Source organism: Podarcis melisellensis (assembly GCF_964234715.1).
Source record: "Podarcis melisellensis genome assembly, chromosome: 14".
Lineage (NCBI taxonomy): Eukaryota > Metazoa > Chordata > Lepidosauria > Squamata > Lacertidae > Podarcis > Podarcis melisellensis.
The window spans coordinates 2,055,020-2,074,112 of record NC_138546.1 but is presented as its reverse complement, the minus strand read 5'-3'; the positions used below and the strand labels follow the sequence as shown (position 1 = coordinate 2,074,112).

Sequence of the window (19,093 nt, the reverse complement as noted above, 5' to 3'; positions counted from 1 at the left end):
ATGTCCAGGCTTCCCCCCTCCCTGAGCTTTAGTGCTCAGTTGAAGCAAACTCAGCTCAGGTTTTCTGCAGATTGATGCTCACTCTGATTGAGCTTTGAAGAGTGGGTTTTTGCAGGCAAAGCATTGGAGGCTGGGGTAGGTGCTCAGACATGGAGCTTTCAATTGTAGACTGTGCCTGGAAGGAGCAAAGTGTGGATAAGACCAAGCTCTAAATGTGTTCCCACTGCACCTCTGCTATTATCCACCTCTCCCTGCAAAAGAGATAACAAGCTTCGGGGGTGTCTAACTAGAGGATGCTAATGAATCCTATCTATTAACACCCCCCCCTTTTCCTGCGGAAAGCAGGAGTGGGGACTTGCAGGGAAGAGGGTGCTCTGCTTCACACATTTGGACTTTTGCGATGCTCAAATAGTTTTGGAGGAGGAATTCAGGAGTGAATGGGATTGCAGATAGGAGGAAGCTTGAGCGGGGTGTGTCCATTGCATATCCCCCCCCATGTCCAAAGAGCTTCTGGATTGTGGCTGTAATGTGGAGGATACTATTCCTCTTGGACAGCAACTCTGCAGTTGTAAAGACGAGTGACTCCAGTTTGTGTGGCTTTCATGTGTCAAGTTTACTTTGGATCATCTTTGTTTTAAAACCCGCATTGGCTGCAGTGTACATTCAGCGTCTCTTCTGAAATCTCTCTGTTATTCATAAACTCTCCGTTAAGAGCATTCATAAGTGATGTGCAAGGTGCATAATAGCTTAAGAAGCCCCTCTTAGCACAACGCATGAAAAACAGCATGCATGGGAGCATCCAGTGCTGTTCTCTGGACAGGCAAATCAACTGCAAAGTTGAATGTGCACTGATTCCAAGTTGGAAAAGTTGTTTAAGTAAATTAGCCCTCACTGAGCATATTGTCAAGAACTCTAGAATCTTAGTTTTACCTGAGATGATCATAAAATGCCTGGCTGTAATAAATCCCCCAACATCAGGGCAAGCTCCTTTGAAAATAAACCATTTGCAATGCAAATGACCCTACAACTATCTTTGGGCTTCCAAGCAAGCTTTGGGCAGGTGTTTCTCCCTGTGTCCCCTGGGAATTGGAGTTTCAAAGGCAGGGTAGGGTCTGTGGCTCCATATCAGGAGGTAGAAATCCCCAGAGGTGTCCGCAAGCCTTGGGATGTGCTGAAAGTTGGCCTTTGAATCCCATCCTTATCTTTAAGCTGCCACGGTTTGTCTCATCTCTCTCTCTCTTTTGCTGCAGCAGACTAGCGCAGCTGATGTTCTGGGGGGTCATTCCCATTATATATGTCTACATAGATAGATATATCCTTCCCAAAGTGCACTTCGGGTTGAGTTTTGGAAAACCCAGGGCCCCCACTGGCCTCTATACAACAGAAATGATTAACTGTAAAAGCTGCTCACCTCCTCAGCAAACTCAGAGGATTTATTTTGCTGAGCAAACCCGCTGCGGCTAGTGGAGCATTTTAGTGTGGAGAGCTGGGAGCGCCTGATAAGCTTCCCCGGCTTTGTCCCTGATACATTCCGTGCATTTGCTGCACAGGTAGGATAGATGCTCAAAGCAGGTTTAGGCAGCTGGGCCTCTCATAGGTGGGGTGGGGGAATGGCGGGAGGGAGGCCCCCACTCGCTCCTTTGCAGCACAGCAGTGCCTGCGTGGCAAGCCAGGCGAGGAAGAACTTCCAGCAACAGAACGCATTCTCTGCTTCTCTGTTTGTTTCTCACTTTAATGCCTGTTTCCTTTATATATCCATATTTAGTTCCAGGCGAACCACCAAATTCTGTGTCTGTGACCCCGCATACCACGTCTTCTGTCCTCGTGCAGTGGAAGGTTAGTAGCATATAAAAGTTGGGGGGGTCTCTTGACCAGGGGAGCGCAGAAAAGAAGGCTCTTGGGAAATACACAAGGGCTGGCGGTCCAAACGATTCCTACCTTTTTCCAGTCACTCGTGGGGGCAGAGGGGAAGTTGCACACCTCTAACCTTCTGAGGAGGGTGAAAGCCCACAGCCACCGGATGCCCTCCCAAGACCTTGCATGCACATGAACCAGAATTTGCCCTGAGACCACACACTTTGGTTGAGTCTCCCTGCAATTCATCACTATCTATGTTAACAGTCGCTGATGTCTCACTGATGTCTATTGCGGTGCGGCTTAGCTTGCACAGAAGACCTTGTTCATGCAGCATTAACACTCTCAGTTACAACATGCTGAACAAATGCAAGGTGTGTTGAATGTTTTCACCCAAGGAGGTGTGTGTAGGCATCAATCAGCAGCTCACCTCCCAGTCAGTCGTATAATGGAACAAGCGGAAATGCAGACAGAGGACCGCGGAAGGCCACGTGTTAGGAATAAAGGCTGATCCTGTTGATAGATTTTGGGTGGATAATACATGTGAAATAGGTGGTAGTTTAGATAATTGTGTGCTTTTTATTTCATGAAAATGTAATGGGATAGTTGCACTCGAGCCACATCGAAAGAACTGAAGGCAATTACATGTCATTACCACGCTTATGTTATTTGGGTGCTCAGCAATTTAGACACGAGGTAGTTTTCAGATTTAAAAAATGTAAAATAAGCTTAAACTAGCTAAATGCTGAGGAAACACAGTCAAAACAGCAGTTCTCATAGGTTACCCAGCACAAGGCAATGTTTTAACATGCTTTTTGGAAATGCAGTGAAGCTTCTCAGCTCATTGTTTCGACTTACGTTGGAATGAATTGAGACTTCTTTGTAGAATGAGGTGATGGCTCTGTAGTTTGAGAGTGATTTCAAAATCCCTTTAGTGTTAAATTTAACTTGGGCGCTTTGTTCTAGTCCATTTCTGGTTTTGATCCAATAATTTGTCCAAATTTTGCAGCGTAAACAAATAGCCATTCTCACTCCTCCAGACCTGGCTGGCTGCTACTCATAATCACTTTTACCTGCCTCTGCAGATCCTCTGGGCCTCTCGTAGAGATAGACAGAAAATCCTAAATAATCCATTACCATCAAAAGCTGGGTTTTGTCCATGAAAGTCGGATAAGAGCAGGATGCCCTGACCTTTCAGCAAAGTACCTTTTCCAAGGCAGAAGTATGATTATCAGGGAGGCAGAAAGGAAAGAGCTTCCCTTGCCATTTATCTCTTAGGTCCCTTTGTGCCAGGTATCTAAATAGCCTCTGATTCTGACATAAGATCTGGACTCCAGAGGGAATCCTGCTTGCTTGCCTTTTAATCGGGCTTGATGTGGATGAGGAGGCTTTTATGAGGGACAGGAAAAATAGAAATTGGGGGTGGGGGTGCTGTGGAGCCCTCGTTATCAGAAACTTGATTATCAAAAACTACTTGTTAATTGAACTGGCTGCATTTCCCCTACGTAGATTCTGATCAAGGCAGCCCTATGTAAACAGCCCTCATTCTTATTCACATTTTTAATTAACCAAATGTTACGGATGGTCCCCCAGGCTGTTCAAAAAGTTGGCCTCAGGCAGATGACACAAGACTGTATCAAAATATGTTACTTGCAAGAGTCCTTGAGGCCTTGAGAAAAACCCCAACCTGGAATTAGGAGAGCAAATACAATATTCAGACCCCCAGAAGTGATAAGAAGTTATGGGAGTCTGAAATGAGACCATGCTATTTTATTCCAGGGACTGCAGTATAATAGACCCAGGTGTTGGAGGAAATAGGAATGTAAAGAATACAAATCTTTTACTTCATATATGCATGTCTGTACTGGAGTCAAGCTTAATGCATTGTGGAAATGGAAGAGACTATTGCTGGCCCACCTTGACTGCACCAAGCATATATTTTGAGATGAGGCAGATGCGTGCATGAAGAAAGCGATGGATGTGTGGACCCAATTCATCCATCAGTACAGGACCGGTGACTGGGAAGGTGGAGTTGCTGTAATCCATAAGGGTTACATGTCTCTTTTAATGAGTTCCCTGTCTAAGATGCAGCCACGTTGAAGCACGGATACAGCTAGTGTCAAGCAACTGAGCCACAAGAGGGATTCTGCTCAGCTCCCTATTGCCCTGCTGCTTCACAGCCTCCACTACCAAGGTGACAGGTGTGATGTTGAGGATCTCTGGGTAGGCTTCAGTTACAAATGCTGACGTCTCCTTAATCAGCACAGCTCAGGATTTCACAGACACCGTGGCAACCATGGTCTGTCTCAATGTTTGTTAGGTCCAACAGCTGCTGCAGTTCATACATTGGACCCAGTTTTCTGTACTAGACAGGATGAAGTTGATCTTTGGGGAAGAACTCCTTGGTGCCTCTTTACCATTGGCGGTTCTCAGCCTGGTTGAGGTTGGACTTGCTCTTATTTCAAACCTCCTTCATGTGGTTAAAAGCTCGATTGAGATAGTTCACACATACCTCAAACTTAATGGAGCCAGCTGGTCTTCTGTTGGCCCTAAGGGAGCATCCAGTTTACTCTATGTTATCTTTGTGAGTTCCTGGAACACACATGCTGTTAGCGCAAGAGCTCCGCAGATCCCCCTGATGTCCGTCTCCCTGATGACCTACAGAGTTGCAAGGAACATAGCAGCAGAGACAGCGTCAAGAGCTCAGGTGGATGAAAACTTATGACATGGCTTATCCCCAAACATTCAACTGAGTTTTCATGGGTGAGGAAAGAAATGCCCCAGCTTAGCCTCTATCCATGTGGGATGCTGGATGCCCCAGTGGCATGCCGTGATAGTACTGGTTAGTACTTTGAGGATAAAATCACTGAGATAATTCCTGGCCTGGATTCTGCTTTGGGATCCAGGTCCAAAGCAGAGTCATCATCCAGAGAGTCATCTTGGATGAAAATGAGTTATGAGTGCTTGCTTGGCCCTTGTCCTTGGTTGGTGAAGCCTTGTTGAAGGTTATCACTAAATGCATATTGTGTGAGGGAGTAATGTAAGACCTCTATTATCGAAGGCACCACTCAGCCCCTTGACTTGGTGAAATTATGCATTAGTTTCAAACTTTATATTCCTAGCCAAGGTTGGCAAGTGGGCCATCACATAACAACTCTGTAAAGTCTCAGACGAACTGGATCTATTTTTGACTTGCGTCTCAGGTTTGGGATGGAAACCGCCTTTGTCACTCTTGTTGATGTCCTTTGTTGGCATAGATAAACCCTGCGTGACAACCTTTACCTTCAGGGAGCATGACCCTGGATCTGCCAGTGACCTTTGACTCTTCAGTGGTTCTGCTCCTAACTGATGGGGCGATTTCACAAGAGATTGTTAGTTTTCCCCGGAGAAGTTTGCCATTGGGATCCCATGTGGTCAGGTCAAACTGTATTGCCTCCATGTGGCTCCATCTTGTCCCCCTTGCTTTTCAACATCTACCTGAAACCACCAAGTGAAACTGTTCAGGCAGAGAGGCTCCCATATACGAAGTATTGCAAAGGATGATGGGATGGGATTCTCAAGTCACCTCCCAGACTGTGGCTGCAGGTTGTGTCCCAGCAGCCTTTTAGGTATAGGACATCTTGCATGTTGCTGTGCCTCTTGCCCCAGGAAACTGCTTGGAGATGCTTGTGGTGTCCTGGATAGTCTCTTTCATGTCCTTTTGACTTTGCAAGGGATGCTCCTTTTCGGCCATGCAGTGAAATATATTGGGCTAGCACCAGGGCACCTCCACTTCATCTTAAAGCAAGTCTGCATGGATGACTATTTTAACAACCAACATTTAGGCTGAATCTCATTTATGGACTAATACTGGGCACAAGCCTTATCTTACCTAACCTATTTTTCCCTGGGACATTTTGCAGCCTCCAAATGCTGAGAGCCTGAACGGTCTTCTCTTGGGATATCGCATTTATTACCGGGAGTTGGAGTATGAAAGCACGGTCCCAGGACTGGAGTCCAAGGTCATTAAAAACCCTTCGGCTTTACGAGCAGAGCTTACAGGTGAGCAGCCAGTGGGGGGGGTGCCTTCCCCTCACTTTATGCAGTCCAGTTATTTACCATTAAGCTCAGTCTGAATTGTTTGGCATCTGCATCAAGATGGGCAAGTGCTGAAAATGGTTACTGGGGGGAAAACAAGAGGAAGACAGGCACATGCTCTGAAGCTCCCTCTGCTAACTGGCTGGTGGATTTATGGTATCTCCAGTGGGGTCACTCAGGGGGTCTGCTGTCCTTCCTCTCCCACCTTCAGTTATTCCTTCCTGCTTTCTGCTGTTTCCATGTTGTGGCTATCTCGATAGTAAATCAGGTGTTCAGAGCTCCATCAAATTAAAGGCTTTATTGATTGGGAGAGAAGAGCAAAGGGTGGGGGGAGTGGGAGACCCTGAGCCATGCCAGTCAGAGCATCGTCTGCCACGCGGTCAGAGGCGCTGCTCTCGGAGGATGTTGCAGACAGTAATGTGAATAAGTAAATGCATAACATGGAATTTCCAGGCGGGTGGGGTTGTCTTTCTGTCTCCTTGGTTCACAGTCTCTAGCACAAATCCCCTGTGTTCCAGCCCTGGCAGGATCTGGAGGGGACCTTCTGCCCTAGAGCAGCCTTGCCTGGTGCCTGTTTGTTCCGCGACTCTAAGGACATCTTACGCTTCCTCATATTGCCTGCTTGTTTGATTTCTCTCTGTGGCAAGGAGGCTGAGCAAGCCCTCGTGACTGATGATCTTTCGACACGTTATCTAGAAAGTGATGTGGCTTTTATTGCCTGTCAAGGTGCAGTCCTCAAGCTTAAAGCTGTCTCTGCGTGCGCCGCATCATTTCCCACTGCCTGTGCTGTACATCATGTGCAATAACTGTTTTCCTTGCCCTCTTAACAACTTTCTGCTTTGCTTACCCTGAATAGCCCAAAGCAGCTTCAAGACAGTGAACAGCAGCTCTGCATTAACGACGTATGAATTAACACGTAAGTGCATTCGGATGTACAGACACACACAGAGAGACAGAGAGAGAGAGAGAGAGAGAGAGAGAGAGAGAGAGAGAGAGAGAGAGAGAGAGAGAGAGAGAGCTGCAATACTGGGGAAGAGCTGCAATACTCGGGACCTTTTTAGGGCCTTATACCAGGGCCACATTAACACCATACTTTTAATGTGTTGTGATACCACTTCAAACAACCATGCTCCCCCAAAGGATTCTGGGTGCTGTAGTTTGCTAAAGGTGATGAGCATTGTTAGGGGGGTTGGTTGTTAAACCGCTGTGGGAATTGTCACACTGGGAGCGAAATAGGGGGTCTCCTAATAGCTCTCATGAATTTTCATGAAATCTGTCCACAGTGATTTTCAGTCCCGTTTTCTTCCACATTGCCTGGGAAATATTATCACCCTTCCAATAGCAAAAAAAACAAACCCGAAACAAATGCTCTTGTGTATGAACTGGCAGGAGTTTGAAAGTCCGTAAAAATGTCTGTTTCATATAATATATCAGATGGTTTTATTTATTATGCCGGCAAAATTTAAGCAGTAAATCAGATACCATCAGCTGTCTGTCTACCTGAAACCGGCAGGCAACACACTGCTCTCTGACTCAGATACGTGGGCAGAATACTGGTAAATACTTTGGGAAATCTGAAATTAGAAGGGCTCATTATTGAACTCGTGAAACTGTTCCTACGATAATGGTTTGCTGCGACTCTCGGTGATGCCGAAGCTGAAGGGTAACTTGCCAGTTGTGGAGGAACTGATATGCAAATAAAGAGCTTGAGAGCGATGCTTGCACAATTTCGTGACATTTCCAGCCCAGCTGCCTGGCAGTATTTTGCTGGTGGGCTCCCCAGATGCTCCGTGTCCTCTGTAAGATGGGTGGCCTGATTTGAATATGCAAATCATGGCACCGCAAGTATCTGCAGGTCTCTGTGACCGAACGGACATGGATGTGATGCTCCTTTCTGCCACGATCTTGCTTATTAAATGTGCTCAGGGCTCCCCCCTCCCCTGCCGCTCCTCTGTTGTCTCCCTCCTATTTTCCTTTTGCCAGCCCCTTCCTGCCTCTGTCAATGCTCGTTCCTTGAGTTTGAGCGCAGGAATAGTTGCCCAGTGGCCAAAGGCAAAGCTGGTGATGTCAAAATCTTTTCTCGGTTTTGTGTGCTCAGCATTCAAGCTATGATTGCCTGGGGGAAAGGACGTCTCTACACACACACACACACACACACACACACACACCCCTACACCTCCAAATAAGACTCTTGTGTTTCCAAGCACGCTTCTTGCGCTCTGTCAGTTCCTCTGGACCCAATGCCTCTGGGGAGGAGACCATAATGGCCTCTGCTATGGCTAATGGTCTCTGCTGTGGATGCATCTTAAGGATGACTAGGATTTGGTCCTCCTTGCTGCATGTAACAGAAGATAAAGGGTTCAACCATGTGCAAACAGCCTCTCAGAATCCCCCACTGTTATTTATGGGCAGAGAAACTGCACAAGGCAATGACCATTTCTTGTGTGAGGGAAAGAAGAGAAGTTCAACAGTTTCTCAGCTTCAACACTGAGCTTTGTTCCAAATGCCGGACACTGTAAATTTGTGAGATGAGCTAGGGAGCTCCAAAAGAGAATTCTCACATCTTCACCACACTGTCATTCCCAGTATTCTTTGCGGGGAATGATTTGAACTGATATGAAAGCAAAATAATGTCTCCTCCTAGAGATCCAACTAGAATATCAGAGTAATATCAGAGCGATTTGATACCTTTCCATTTATTCACCTGTCTTCTGAGCTACTGAGAACTTTTAAGTGGGACATCAAATATGTTTGTAACCCAATTGTTTTACCTTTCCAGAGCTGAAAAAGTATAAGAGATACGAAGTTGTCGTGACAGCATACAATATTGTTGGAGAGAGCCCTGCCAGCACTCCTGTGGAAGTCTTTGTTGGGGAAGCAGGTAAGTAAGCTGGCTGCTAAAATCCTATATGTAGATCTGACTCGATTTCCCTAGATCTGCTGGAAGGGGAGAACTCTAAGGAAGCCCCTAGTGGAGCTGGTGGCAGCTGGTACCCCAGAGCCAGTATATTTAAACGTGTATGAAAGAAGCACAGAGCAGAGTAGTTTGGTTCTCTGGGAGTGAGATTGGTGGCATATGAATAATAAAATGATGATGATGATGATGATGATTTTGTAAGCAAAAAAGCAAGATACAGAGATCAGTTTCAAAATGCACGGAGAATTTTTTGAAGTCTCGGGAAAATCCTGGATAGGGAGCAGGCTTTTAGCTCTAGCTCTCTGTCCTTCCCAGGATTACCCAAAGCAGAATAAAATATGTAAGGTGGCCATGATTACAAAATCAATTCTGTAACGTAAGAGAAATCAGGCAAATTCACTCAGCTTGTGTAATATAGACCTGCTGCAGGATTCAACTTTTCTTGGTGCAGAATTTGGCTTGCCTGTGAGCAGAATTTTAACTATCATTTAACCCAAAGCGTACATGAAAATATTTTGCATGTGCGTGATGACGCGGTGCAGGCAGACACAGTCTTTGGCATCCGATGCTGAACGAATGGCATATTTTCCTGAAGATCATTTTAGGACCAAGTCCCTTTTCAATGCAGATAAGCTTGGTCAGAGCTGGGAGCAGAGCAGAAATGCCCCTGCCTTAGATTTGCCGTGCGCTGCTAGCTAAAACACCTGAATCTCATTTCAACCTTCCTCTGCACCTTCTCAGAGATTCATTCCTCCGTGCATTTATCCTCCATGTGGACGGGGGGGGCTGGGTCTGCCTCTAGTGGTCACCTGTGCAGTCCATGCATTGGGCAGGATGTCTGCCAGGGGGATGGTTCTGTGCAGGTTTCTGCATTCATATAGGTGCCTCTTAACAGATGCTGGATGTGTGAACATTGCAGTGAGTGGGGACCAAATACTCTGCAGAACAGAAAACAGGCCAGGAACTCATTACTGTGCTCATTATTCTGTTACACGCTCGTAAAGGGCAGAACTAATGATATGCACTGATACACTTGGAGCAACTCACAGTTTAATGCAATATCCATATACGAACATACAATAAAAGATAAATAAGGCCTATTAAGTCAGTGAAAATAATGTCTGCGGGGTGGGGGGACAGCCGTGCTTAAAGTAATATTATTGGGTCAGACACCATCTCTCAGCTTAATCTATAGAGCTGTAGGATAACAACAGTGTGTCTGTGAGTTCCTTGGAGGAAGGGGTTTGATGAACATTGGATGAATTCATACGTGCCTTCCACAAACGGACTTCAGTGTGTGACTGAGCTCAGGCTAGTGAGGGGAATACAGGGAGTGCAAAGTGGGACCCCTGTAGGCACTGTTTTCAGAAGGGCATAGCGTGCGGTGGGGGTGATTTCGCTAAAATTGGTAGGGTCCCCTGCCTGAGATGAAGCCACTGGCGGAGGAAGAGGAGTGCGGGGGGAGCGCACCGCCCCCGGCAGCATGATCCCGGTGGGGTGCCATCGTGGCTGTTCCCCCGCCTGCGCAGGGCGCCATGCCCCTGCAAGCGGCATGCCACGCCTCCAGGACGCACATCAAACCCCTGTCGGTGGAGCGCCACGCCCCTGGGCCCCATGCCAGCCCCACCTCCGCCTGCTCTCCGCCCCCGGCCACTGGATGAAGCTTGTAGATTTCATAAAGAGCTGCTCTGCCATTCCCACCATCATTCAAGCAGAGACTGGGGCACAATGGATGGTTCATTAAGCAAGATGCAGCCCACTGCACACCATGCTGGGCTGCCCTTGAAGTTGCTCTGGAAGGTGTAGCTGATGTAGGGTGCCACTACATGGAGATGGGATCATGCGTCACTCACCCTTAAAACACTGCACTGGCTGGCTGTGAGCCACTGGGCCCAATTGGAGGTGTCAGTTCTAGGGTCCTGAGCCACTTAGGGTTCTGTACAGAAGTGCTCAACAGAGCCCTTGCCCAATACTGGGATGAGAAAACCCTGCTCATGGCCTGGCCTGGGGAGGCTTGAGACAGGGCCTTTTTGGTGTCAGCCCCCCCCCCCTGTGGAATGCCCTCCCTTGGTGGGGGTGCATGCAATTTCTCCACACACTGTCAAACTTTAGGGGTCAATTTATACATTTTTGCCTGCCCAAGCTGAGAGGACTTGAAGTTTGCCCTGGGTCTTAATAGTGATGCTGTATAACATTAATATTTGAGTTTGGGGGGGGGAGGGGTTGGTTGGTTGGTTGGTTTTGCTTTAAATAAATATTGCATAGAATTGCTGTACTTGATCATTGTTCACTGCCCAGGACTCTGTTTAGAGGAAGAAAGGAATAGAAATAAAATGAAATTGGCAGCAGCAGCATTTTGTGGCTATATGGGTGTGTTTGCCAATTTCCCTATTTCAGGTAGGCAGAAAAACCAGGAGGGTCCACCCATGCCCTCTAGTCCACCTTGGTGGGCCATATCCTATGGACAGCACAGCTCCCAAAATACCACCATGCAAATTTCATTAGTCCAGACTTTTCCAGCCTGGTGCCCTCTGGGTGCTTCGCACTACAATTCCCATCACCCCCAGCCAGCCGGGCTATAGGATTCTGGGTCTGGTGGCTGCTGGAGCCCCAGACATCTGGACACACCCCCACCCCTGGCCAAAGCTGCATTAGGCCATTCGGTCAATGCCGACTCCTTTCTGCTGCACAAGCTTATTTTTCCTGCTCTGTTCACCCGAATCTGCACTCTGGTCTGCCTTCCTGCGATGGAGGTTCCTTGCGTCAGATTTGACCCGTGCCCCCAGCTAATGCGACTCAATCTACTTTCACCTCCGTTACCCTGGTATTTCATATTTAACATGCAAAGGTTCCATTTCAAATTCCAGAATTATTTTCATTACAGTTTCATTAAATCCGAGATGTCTTGGGCCTTGGACAAGCTATTAGCTCCTTCTGACCTTTTCATTTCAAACATCACAGTAATGTTCTGTTATCTTTCCCTAAAACTCCATAAATTAATCAGGGCAGCTGTGCTCTCTCTGAGCGCTCTGGGGCAGTTCTTGCTATTGAGCTGTCAGTATTATATTCCTGCTGCTGTTCTGTCTTCCACCTGCAAAATATGACATTGGAGTTGTAACACAGTGCCTGCTGAGCAACGTATGCTTTTATACAGGGAGGCTACATGATGTTAAGAGGGCATATGGATGCGAAGGAGGTCTACCAGGAGCATCTTGGGTGGTTTCCTTGGAGGGCTCTATTCTTCAGCTGCTCCTGGTTCTGACCCTCATTGAAATACATCTTCAGCAGCAGAGGAAAATGAAATGTATAATGAGGTTTCTGCTGCAATTCTGTCCAGCCTCGGCCAAGCTCAGGGTCAGGCTGCAGAGTCTACTGGGTGTAACGTAAGAATAGCCTGCTGGATCAGGCCAATGGCCCAGCATCCTGTTCTCACTGAGATTAAATGAGGGTTGGGGGAACCTGATACGCTACCTTGAGCTCCTTGGAGAAAAGGGTGTGATGTGAATGCAATAAATACATAAGAAAACAAAACACTGAAAGTGGGAGCAGTCTAGTTTCACGCTCTCTCTCTCTCTCTCTCTCTCTCTCTCTCTCACACACACACACACACACACAAAGTGAAGAATAGTACCTGTGCATTTTGCCCCGTATCTCAGTTTTTAAAAATGTGAGAAGCCTACACTATTTTTTAAAAAGGATAGAAAGAAGGAGGGAGGGAGGGAGGGAGGGAGGGAAGGAAGGAGAAAGGAAGTGTGTGTGCATATATATATATATATATATATATATATATATATATATATATATATATATGCAGGTTTTGGTGTCCTCGGGTGTCTTCCCGTGTAAAAGTTGGGGTGTCTAGGCGACGTTTCGACGAGGTCTCACTCGTCATCTTCAGGCTGGTGCTTTCGGCTTCTTGTTACTGGAACAGAGCAGGATCTCAGTGTTTGAGTTCCTATAAATACTGTTGAGGGGGTGTGGTGTATAGCCTCCAATGTTCTGGGCAGAGAGGAAGTTCCCAGGCTAGTGTGCCTTTTCTTCTTTTGTTCCTTAATTACTTGAGGGATATCTTGAGTGATTTCTTGAGTGATATCCTGAGTACCACTTAGGTGGGTCATTAGGTGTGGATTAGTTGCTAAAGTCTTTGTGTCTTGACCTCTTGAACTTTGTGAAGAGTTTTTCTGAGAAGATGGCTGTACTGCACTTAGTTGTGCTCTGGCTTGGCTTCGTGTATAGGGGCGAGCTGTGGTTTTGTGGCCTGTGTCAGCCAGATCTGTGTAGGGATTGCAGGGGGGTGCAGCATCCGGAGGTGCCACCATGGTTTGGCTACTGGATGGTGTCTGTAATTTATCTGTGGAGAGGGTCTGGGTTTGGGTCTGGTGTGGTTGATTGGTGATGGCGTTCTGTGTGCCTCTGGATCTGGTGTCAGTTTTTGTGGGGAGGGCTAATTTCCAGATGTCTGGCAAGCGGGATGTGTCGTCACGCTTGTTCATGTTGTGAGGGTGTTTCTCTATCTCGATGGCTTCCATGATTATTCTCTTGTGGTGATGTTCCATGTTAAAGAGCAATTTGGAATCTGCAAAATTAATTTCGTGTCCTGTTTCTTTCATGTGTTGGAAAAGAGAGGAAGTTTTTTCTTCTTTTTTGACGGCATTCTTGTGTTCTGCGATACGTGCATTTATTCGTCTGTTTGTTTGTCCAATGTACGTGGCTGGGCAGACTTTGCAGGGTATTTCATAGACCCCTTGGTTTTCCAACTGGATTTTATCCTTGGGGTTTCTGAGGATATTGGCTATTTTTTGGTTGGTGCAAAAGGCTGTTTTGATATTGTGTTTATGGAGGATTTTGCTAATTTTATCTGTAGTGCCCTTGATATAAGGAAGGAGGGCCATGCCATTGTTTTCTTCTGTGTCTTGGTTTTTGGGGGGTGTTTCTTTTTGGATTAGCTTCGTAACCCTGTTTTGCTGGTATCCATTGGCAATTAACACATTTGAGAGATTCTGTAACTCAGTTGTCAAGTGGTCTTTGTCAGCCAGGCGTTTGGTTCTGGAGATGAGAGTCTTGGCTACGGAGTTTATTTGTGCAGGGTGGTGGTGTGATTGTGCATGTAAGTAGCGGTTGGTGTGTGTTTTTTTCCGGTAGATAGTGTGTCCTAGGGAGCCATCAGGTTTTTTGTAGATTAGGACGTCAAGGAAGGGAAGTTGGTTGTTGGCTTCTATTTCCATAGTGAATTGTATTTTGGGGTGTAGGCTGTTGAGATGTGTGAGGAAGCTATCCAGTTTTTCCTTCCCGTGTGGCCAAATTACAAAGGTGTCGTCAACATATCTGAGCCAAAGTTTGGGTTTGTGTTCTGACTTGTCTAAAGCATTGGTTTCAAAGTGTTCCATGTACAGGTTTGCGATGACCGGCGAGAGGGGTGATCCCATAGGTGCTCCTTCTATCTGTTTGTATCTTTGTCCATTGTGGATGAAGTACGTGTTGGTTAGGCAGTGGTTGGTCAGGTCCAAGATGTATTCGGGGGGATTGTATTTGTTTTGAATGGCTGTCAAGGCTTCATTAATGGGCACTTGTGTGAAGAGAGATACAACATCGAAGCTCACAAGTAGGTCATTAGGATGTAGGTTTTGCTTCTTTATTGTTTCTATGAACTGGAAGGAGTTTGGAACGTGTGAAGAGATGGATTCTGCATAGGGCTGAAGTTGCTTGGCGAGAAATTTAGCGAGATTTTGTAGAGGTGAGCCTATGGAGCTGACTATTGGTCTGAGTGGTGTTCCTTCTTTGTGTATCTTGGGGAGGCCGTAGAGTTTGGGGCATCTGGATGATTTTTCTCTGGGGATGATTCTTAGCTGGATTTCTTCACTGATAGGAGAGGCTTTTATTTTGGATTTGGTGGTTTTTTCCAGATAGGTGGTGGGATCTGTTTTTATAGGTTGGTAGGTAGGATCTTGGAGTAGATTTGATAGTTTTGCTTGGTAGTCCGAGACGCCTAGACACCCCAACTTTTACACGGGAAGACACCCGAGGACACCAAAACCTGCATTCCTGTACCCGTGAAAATCTACGAAAGCATATATATATATATATATATATATATATAATTTTCAGAGTTGTTGGGCTTCTTTAAAATAGTATTACAGTTGTCTTCTACTTTGGCTATACGTTTGAATATATTTCCATTTGGTTTTTAAATTTGGGCTGAGGACAGGCTGTCCAACTTTGCATCTTGTGTTAATAGTAACGTACATTATGATTTTTGGAATACAAGAGAGTTGGGCAAAGCAAGAGATAAATGTAAAGACTTGAAGAAGCTGCCTGTGATGTCCTGGGACTCAGGCTCGGACTTGGAACCAGAGGAGACTCATTCCGCACCAGATCCTTTACCTCAAGCAGCATCTGAACCTAGTCTGGGGCCTGATTCTGAAGAGCTCCAGTCTGCACAGGTTCCTCTGCAACAAGCACCAGCTGGGCCAAGTCCCGGGCCTGAGCCTGCCCTGGTTCCAGATGCAGGGATTATCTCGTTGCCTCCAGCTGGGCCATCACTTACAGCTACTCCACAGTTGGGTCAGGGGAGGCTGAGGCGGCCTCTGGGTCTAGTAACCCACCTGCAGAGACTAGGGTCTGAGAGAAGGAGAGATCTGAGTACTCGCAGGAGGAGTGCTCACCTTCGGGCGAGACAGGGAGGTGAGTCGCTGGGGGATCAGGACCGGCAATTACCCCGTCAGAGATAAAAGGCTGTCAGACCCCGTCCCAGGTTGCAGGAGCAATGTTGCTGTTTGCCAGAACCTGCCTGAGATCCTGTGCCTGTCCTTGCCTGATTTGCTGCCTCGTGTCCTGCCTTGGCCCTGTCGGACTGACTCTTCATGGAACCCTTGGATTCGGGACCGGACCTGGACCGTGTTGCTCGGGTTACCCCCGGGCCCAGCACACTGCCATTTCTTCTTCTGCCTTGACCTTCTTTTCCCTTTTGCTTTGGTTTGCATAAATGTTGGGCTGCCTTTGACAGAGTGGCACCAGGGCTCAAGAAGCTAGAGGGACTCAAGGGCTGGTCAGGGCCACCCTCCTCATCGTGGTGAAGTGGTCCACACCTGCCCCCCATTGCCCCTTTAGGACACCAGCATTTTAGGATGACAGCCGTGCAGGCTTCCAGAGAGGGACCAGGCTTAAAGGGTGGGCGAGGGGGAGGGAGACAACTTTTTGAAAACTCCCCATTCTGCAGTCAGAGCAAGTTGAGCTTCCTTATAGAGAAGGTACCCTTAAAACAAAACGTGGGGAAATAATGTCCAAATTGAGACGTATGTCAGATTGGTTTATCTGCTGCCCTTAATTCTCCCTTGGTAAGGCAGAAAATGCAAGGAGATAATTTGCTCTGGATTCATACTGCAAGCTGAAGCAGCTGACTGAGCGCCTCATTAGCAGCTCATTAAGCTGTTAATATTACTCATAAGCAGTTCTCCATACACATGGTGAGGCAGCGGCTCCCTGTTTTAACTCTTAGCAAAGTAGGTTTGCCATATTTTGCAGAGCAAATAAGAGGGGTGGCACTGTGGGTTAAACCACAGAGGCTAGGACTTGCCGATCAGAAGGTTGGCGGTTCAAACCCCCACAACGGGATGAGCTCCCATTGCTCAGTCCCAGCTCCTGCCAACCTAGCAGTTTGGAAAGCACGTCAAAGTGCAAGTAGATAAATAGGTACCGCTCCGGTGGAAAGTTAAACAGCATTTCCATGTGCTACTCTGGTTCGCCAGAAGCGGCTTAGTCATGCTGGCCACATGACCCAGAAGCTGTACGCCGGCTCCCTCGGCCAATAAAGTGAGATGAGTGCTGCAACCCCAGAGTTGTCCACAACTGGACCTAATGGTCAGGGGTCCCTTTACCTTTACCTTTATGAGGACTCTCATTTTAAATAGCCCTATTACATGTAGGCTATAGAAGCTGTGATATATTGCTGAGGGGGGCAGGAGAAGAGAAGAGGAAAGCAAGTCTTTGACCACCAGTTATGTCTCACCCAAAAAGTATAGCCAGAGACATTTTGGCAAATTTAAAAAAACCACCTGGATGGAAATTTTACCCCTAGAAAAGAGGATGTGTCCTGGAAAAAGAGGACACATGGCAACCCTAAGCAAAGTGACTTGTTTTGTCACATTGGGAGGTGGGGAAGAAGCTTGTTCTCCCTCCATGGCTAAGGGCGGGGGCAGGGTTTGGGCTGAGCCCCCTCCAGCCGCATTTTCCTTTCCTCCGTGTCCTCTTTCTTGCTCCAAAGCTTTTCCTGTGAAAACCTGCTCTTTAAAGCTCATTCAGAGCAAACAGCTATCTGTGGAAAACCCACGTTGACATTTGCTCTGACTGAGTGCCAAAGATTGGGGTTTTGTGGGGGAAATCTCCAGGGGATGAAAATTAAATAAATGCTCAGGCGCAGAGCTTTTAAGTGCGAACCTGTACCTGGAAAGAGGGGGGCGAACCGTAGATGTGGGTAAGCTCAGAGAGAGCAGATGTCAGGGGTTCCATCACCTGCCAATTGCACCCTAAGGTCTTGCATTCCTCCTTTGGTTGTTTTCAGTTGCATCTTTGGGCTCCCTCCATGAGACGGCCACGAAATCAAAATGCTTTCATTGGAAAGGGCAACAAAGGGAGGGAGACGTGCAGAAAACTAGCAATTTCGAAATGCATGCGCTGCTGCGGTTTAATAGAACAATTGTATGCTAATTTCCCGTTGAATCCGCGGGAAGCGCCGGCACGGTAACGGTTTGCAGCGGTCTTAGCTCCCCCTAGTGGTAACTGGAGGTGAGCTCCCATCTCCGTCGAAGGAAATCGACAACGACCAAGAGCAACGCGGCTTCTGATTCTTAAAGGAAAGAAAATAGGCTTGTAAAATCAACAGTAATGTAATGAGAAGGCATAATGTTATTAGGAGCGAAGATGCAGCCTGGCCTCCCTTCTGGTACCTCAAATGCCATTAACTGAGAGAGGCAGGCATTGCACATCTTCTCCAACAGCAGAAATATGGCTCAGCATGTTCTACCCCAAACATTTTCACTGTGTTTTAAACCCAGGCTGTAAAGTAGCTTATCCTGCCTTTATACACTGAGGGGTTTCGCTGGCCCTTATTGTTAGAATTATTGCTACCAGCTCCAGCAATCTATTGTGTTGTTCATATTTTGTTGTAAGCCGCTCAGGGAATGTTTATTCATGGGAAGCTATACAAATCTAATAATGACAAACAACAAATGCTTGATTTTAATTATTTGCTTTATGAATATTTAGCTGTGATTGCTGCCTCGCATGAGATTGGGCTGGGTGACCCAATCCAGTCCCTTCCAGCTCCAGAATTCTACAATTCTATATCCTGCCTTTTGATCAAGTTGTCAGGGGGGCTTATGATAAAATATTTTTAAAGCACATTTTCATAACAAGCGGGGGTGGGGGTTAAATCAGCATAAAAATGAATGTGATGGAACAAAACACTTATAACACTTATTCGCTAGCCTTAGAAAATAAAAATTAAGAGAAGTTTTTGCTAGATGCTGGAAAGACATAATGAGTGAACCTCTCTGAAGAGAGTGATTCAAAGCCCATTGAGGACTCAGGAGAGCTCAGGGAAGGGTGATCTCAAGATTCCAGCTGGTATTTATGGAGACAGGCAGAAGTGGCTCACCCTTTGGGGTGGAGCCACAACACTAGGAAACTGGGCAGGCCAAAGTGTGTGTACACACACCAAAGGGGGTTTTAGGGTCGCATGACCAGTGCAGCTGCACTGGGTGCCACATTGCAGGGGCGCCACAACAATGATATAGGAGTGTGAGAGGCAAGGACACTGAATTTTTGCATCAGGCAGGCCGCTGCTGAAATTTGAGAGCCCAAAGTCTGCCACTGCACACACACACACACACACACGTCAACTTTCCTTTGGCTTTTTCTCATTTCCAGGAAAGTTAATTAACTTATCCCTCTTTGTTGCATGAAAACCCATAATTCAAAATATCCCCGTCTCTAATGATTTGGGCTCCCTGGGGCAACGATCAGGAGTCCTTGTAGAAGTCGCTGGCAAATTACCCTGGAATTTCCTTGTTGTGTAGGTAGGTCACCGCAGTTGTGATCTGACTCTGCCCTCCTTAATCGCTGTCTGATTAATGGCCTTTGATGCCAAAATCTGTTCCCTGAAGAAGAGGGCAGCCGTGTTAAACTGCTCAGGTGAAATGAGTCGCTTAACTAATTGCATTGATTCCAACTGTTCGAGCCCGGTGTGAG

The 19,093-nt window shown here is 46.8% G+C and overlaps 1 protein-coding gene across 6 annotated transcripts in view; it reads left to right on the top strand.

Annotated features, from left to right (window-relative positions):
- The window catches only part of SDK1 (sidekick cell adhesion molecule 1), a 597,718-nt gene that overhangs the window by 530,830 nt on the left and 47,795 nt on the right, over positions 1–19,093 (top strand). For 4 of the 6 annotated variants that reach the window (XM_081889040.1, XM_081889039.1, XM_081889041.1 and 1 more), the window contains exons 33-36: positions 1,766–1,836; positions 5,757–5,895; positions 6,788–6,847; positions 8,711–8,812. In XM_081889040.1, the coding sequence (XP_081745166.1) occupies positions 1,766–1,836; positions 5,757–5,895; positions 6,788–6,847; positions 8,711–8,812 (372 nt within the window). The remainder of the gene's footprint in view (positions 1–1,765; positions 1,837–5,756; positions 5,896–6,787; positions 6,848–8,710; positions 8,813–19,093) is intronic. The other 2 variants (XM_081889043.1, XM_081889042.1) reach the window with 1 other exon arrangement.